Source organism: Ovis aries, chromosome 5 (assembly GCF_016772045.2).
Source record: "Ovis aries strain OAR_USU_Benz2616 breed Rambouillet chromosome 5, ARS-UI_Ramb_v3.0, whole genome shotgun sequence".
Taxonomy (NCBI): domain Eukaryota; kingdom Metazoa; phylum Chordata; class Mammalia; order Artiodactyla; family Bovidae; genus Ovis; species Ovis aries.
The window spans coordinates 39,239,034-39,243,512 of record NC_056058.1 but is presented as its reverse complement, the minus strand read 5'-3'; the positions used below and the strand labels follow the sequence as shown (position 1 = coordinate 39,243,512).

The 4,479-nt window shown below is 33.6% G+C and overlaps 1 protein-coding gene across 1 annotated transcript; it reads right to left on the bottom strand.

The window, feature by feature from the left end:
* Window positions 1-3,257: 3,257 nt before the first annotated feature.
* On the bottom strand, window positions 3,258-4,232 carry LOC101118357 (olfactory receptor 2AK2). Its single transcript, XM_004009426.3, has one exon. It carries the CDS (start codon window positions 4,185-4,187, stop codon window positions 3,258-3,260), a length of 930 nt encoding a protein of 309 aa, XP_004009475.4. The 5' UTR covers window positions 4,188-4,232.
* Window positions 4,233-4,479: the final 247 nt, after the last annotated feature.

Below are 4,479 nucleotides of genomic sequence, written 5' to 3'. Positions count from 1 at the left end.
TTGTTATAAATATACATTTATTTTAGAAAACAGATGAATTTTTACCTAATTTAAATTTTTATGACACTTTGACTCCCCCACTTGTTTGACTTAGTATGAAGAGAATGTCAGATTTCTAATTAAAAACTGTATGTGTAATAAGCACCAAAGTTCTAAATTTAAAAGATTAAAGATTAAAATTTCTAGCCATGAATACCTTATCCAGCAAAATTCTCTTTCATATATAAAGGAGAAATAAAGGTTTTCCCAAGACAAAAAAAAAAAAAAAGTCATTTATTTAATCATCAGTAGACTTGTCTTGCAAGATATGTTCAAACTAAAAAGCTTCTGCACGACAGATTAAAGGATCAACAAAGTAAAAGATAACTTACAGACTGGAAAAAGTTTTATTTACAAATCATATAACTGATAAGTTAGAATACATAAAGAATTCATACAACCTAATACAAAAAATTACTCCAGTTAAATTTGAACAGAAGACCAGAATCTAATTTTCCCAGAGAATATATGTGAAGGGCATCTGGTACATAAAAAAGATGCTCAATATTGCTAATTATCAGGGTATTACAAATCAAAACTAAAATGGCAAACCATCTCATTCATGTTAGAATGCTATCATCAAGAAGACAAAATGTAATCAGTGTTGAGAATGTGGATAAGAAGGAAGGAACCATTGTGTCCTGTCATTGGGAGTATATTTTGGTAACAACCACTAAAAAAAAAAAAGTATGGAAGTTCTTCAGAATGTTAAAAATAGAACTTCTATACAATACAGCAATCCCATTTCTGGCAATAATTCAAAATAAATTAAGATAGGATACTGACGAGATATCCATACTACATGCTTTTTGCATCATTATTCACAATTACTAAGGTATGGGAATAATTTAAGTGTTCCTGGAGAGAATAGATAAGGAAATTGTGGTATAAATATGCAAGGAAATATTTTCTGCTATGAATAAAAAGGAAATCCTGCCACTGGGATGATATTAAAGTAGCCTGAAGGGATCATGCTAAGTGAGAAAAGTCACACAGGGGAAGACAAATGCTATATAATTAATCATATGTGGCATATGAAAAAGCTATATTTATAGAAACAGAAGTTACAATATTGGCAGTCATGGACTGGGAGGTTCTTAAAATGGAGAGATGTTTTTCAAAGAGTACAAACCTCCAGTTAGAAGATGAATAAGTTCTGACATCTAAATATGCATAATTCTTATTATAGTTAATAATATTGTATTGTGTAATTAATAGTTGTTCAAAGGGTAGATCTTAACTTTTCTCATCTCAAAGATAAAATGATAACTGTGATATTGTGCAAGTGTTATGAAGGAGCCAATGATATAGTAGTACTTATATGCACAATTCAGTGTCTTGTACAGGAAATTTTTACCAATTTTACTCACAATAGCAAACATCTATATCAGATAAAGGCAATCATGGTATATTCATACAGTAGAATGCTACTTGGAAATAAAAATGATTACATTATTTAGATATATTAAAAAATGGATCTTATAAACATGTTGAGCAAATGTACCAGACACAAAGGAGAAGTTATTTTCTTCTGTTAATAAAAGCTTTCACTTAAAGGGAATGGAAGTCATAATAATGTTACCATTATTAGGACAAAAGAAAGAAAAAGAGTGCTAAGTCGTGTCTGACTCTTACGATCCCATGAACTGTAGCCTGCCAGGCTGTTCATGGGAGTCTCCAGGCAAGAATACTGGAGCGGGTTGCCATTTCCTTCTTCAGGGGAGCTTTCCTACCCAAGAATTGAACCCAGGTCTCCTGCATTGCAGGCAGATGCTTTGGCAACTAAACTACATAGGAAACCCAAAGAGCTAACATCAAAGGTGAACAAGGAATCCAATGTTTCTGCTTTGGTTTTCTTGAACTATGTTTTTGATAATTCCAGTGTTCCAGTTGTACAGTTCATGACCTTGGCTTAGTTCTGAAACCTTATAATTTCCTCAAATTTCACAAGGTTTTGTCAGTGTAGTCTGGCTAGTTCATGCTCTTGCACTAATACCACTTCAGTCCAAAATATTATTTTATCACAATGAGATGGCTGTAGTGGATTAATAGCTGACTTCAATCTTATCTGCAAAACCCAGCAATCTTTTTTATCTTCTTTAATGACAGTTTTATACCAATCTACATTTTATTACAAATTATGTGTCCAATTATCCACTCATTTTCTACAGCTCAGTAATTTACACCTTGATCTACTGTTACTTTGCCATTTTCCCTGCCTCTTCACTTCTTCCTCTACCTAGGAAACAGATCACAAGATATGCAATTGGCTTATTTTCTCATCTCCCTTCAATGTTTGATCAAATACCATCCTTTTAGTTTCTGTTTTCAAGACAATTCTATAGAAGATGGCAAATTCCCTACCAAAATTCCCTACTTATTTGTTTTTATAACAGCTATAACTTTTGATAAAATGCAATATTTATTGCATTCATTGAATGCTCAGTCATATTTAAATTTGAAATTAGATGATTTCAGAGATATGTCAGTGTTCATTTTTGATTATGTAGTTATCACCAGTGACACACATATTGTTAAACCCCTAAAAATATGTTGAATTATTGGATTATATAACTTGCCTTGTATAAAATTTTTTCACTTATAGAGTCTCTTAAAGGTATATTAGGAAAAAGTATATTCCATATGCTTTAAATGTATGCTGGGTCTGTCAGCATGTCTGTCTTTGGCGACGCTATTGATTGTAGCCTGCCATGCTCCTCTATGTATGGGATTCTCCAGCCAAGAATACTGAAGTGGGTTGGCATTTCCTCCTCCAAGGGATCTTACCAACCTTGGGGATGGAACCCACATTTCCTGCATATCCTTGCATTGGCAGGCAGATTGTTTTGCCACTGAATCACCTGGGAACCTCATGCTTTGGATAGCAGGTTTTAAATGTCCCATTCAAGATATTCATAATATGAAAACATTGGATTAAAAAGGTTGAAGTTTATTGCGTTCAAAGTTAAATAAGTTGGACAGTACAGTGTTTCTCAAGCATCTATATTGAAAATACATCTAGTTATAATAACAATGCTCAAGGCAATTCTGATATCAGAAGTAATAAAGATTCTTATCACTTTTTTCCTTCATAAAATCTTTCTTAGGTTTCATATATTACTAGGCAGTTTTTATTATCATTTACATATTCAAAGACAATATTTTAAGCACAGCTTTTTTTATGTTATTTAGTCTCATTCAATAAGGAATTCCTACATTCATATTTTCTGCACACATACTCTCCTCAAGGCCCTTATAACTTCTTTATTCCTTAAGCTGTAGATAAATGGGTTCAGAAGAGGGGTGATAATGGTATAAAACACAGCTACTATCTTGTCCTCTTCTGGAGAATGCAAGGAGTGTGGCCTTGTATAGGTGGAGAGAGTGGTTACATAGAACAGGCTTGCCACAGTCAGGTGAGAGGAACAAGTGGAGATAGCTTTTGTCTGCCCTCTTCCTGAACTCATCTGGGATACCACAGTAAGGACACAGGCATAGGAAGCTAAAATGGCCATGAAAGGTAACAACAGAATAATAAGTCCACTCAGGAGTATTGTATGTTCATACTGAGAAGTGTCCTGACACACTAACGGCAATATGGATGGAACTTCACAGAAAAAGTGATTAATAAGTCGAGATCTACAGAAGGGGAGTTGAAATACATACAAGGTATGTATTAAAGAGTTGATAGAACAACTGGTCCATGCACATGTGATCATGAACCAACAGATCTTCTTGCTCATGAGTACAGGGTAACGTAAAGGGTGACAGATGGCTACATAGCGATCATAAGACATGAAACCAAGAAGAAGAGCTTCAGTTCCACCAAGGACCAAGAACACAAAGGCTTGAATCTCACAACCTAAAAATGTAATGGTCTTACTATTGGACAGAAAGTTAGTTGCCATTTTGGGCACAGTGGTAGAGATGTACATCATATCAATGAAAGAGAGTTGACTGAGTAGGAAGTACATTGGAGTGTGGAGTCTGGTGTCCAGTTGAATGAGAAGAATCAGTATGATATTCCCCATCAAAGCCACAGAGAACAGGATTGCAATGGCAACAAAGAGAACAGCGTCCATTCGGCCATATTGGAAAAAACCAAGAAGTATAAAATCTGTTTTGACACTTTCATTTCCTGTTTTCATGACTTAAATAAAAATATAAAAGCAGACCATATCTGAGAATTCCATGTATGATACTGACTTTCCTTAAGAGAAAAAGGTGATGATTATAACATGTGAGAAAATGTTCTTAAATCACCTTAGGGAATATATCTTCCTTTAGTCAATACACTGAGTCTGTTTATTAAACTATAGAGACTTGACAAATTACAAAATAAAAATAAAGGTTTTACATATGTAAAGTTACATAATGTAACATATTTTGATAATAGAAATAAGATAAAAATGTAGGTGATTTGCCAACATAAATTATTTT

What these genes read in the sequence shown, in the direction of transcription:
- LOC101118357 (XM_004009426.3), bottom strand. Translation starts at nt 4,187, where the DNA reads ATGAAAACAGGAAATGAAAGTGTCAAAACAGATTTTATACTTCTTGGT.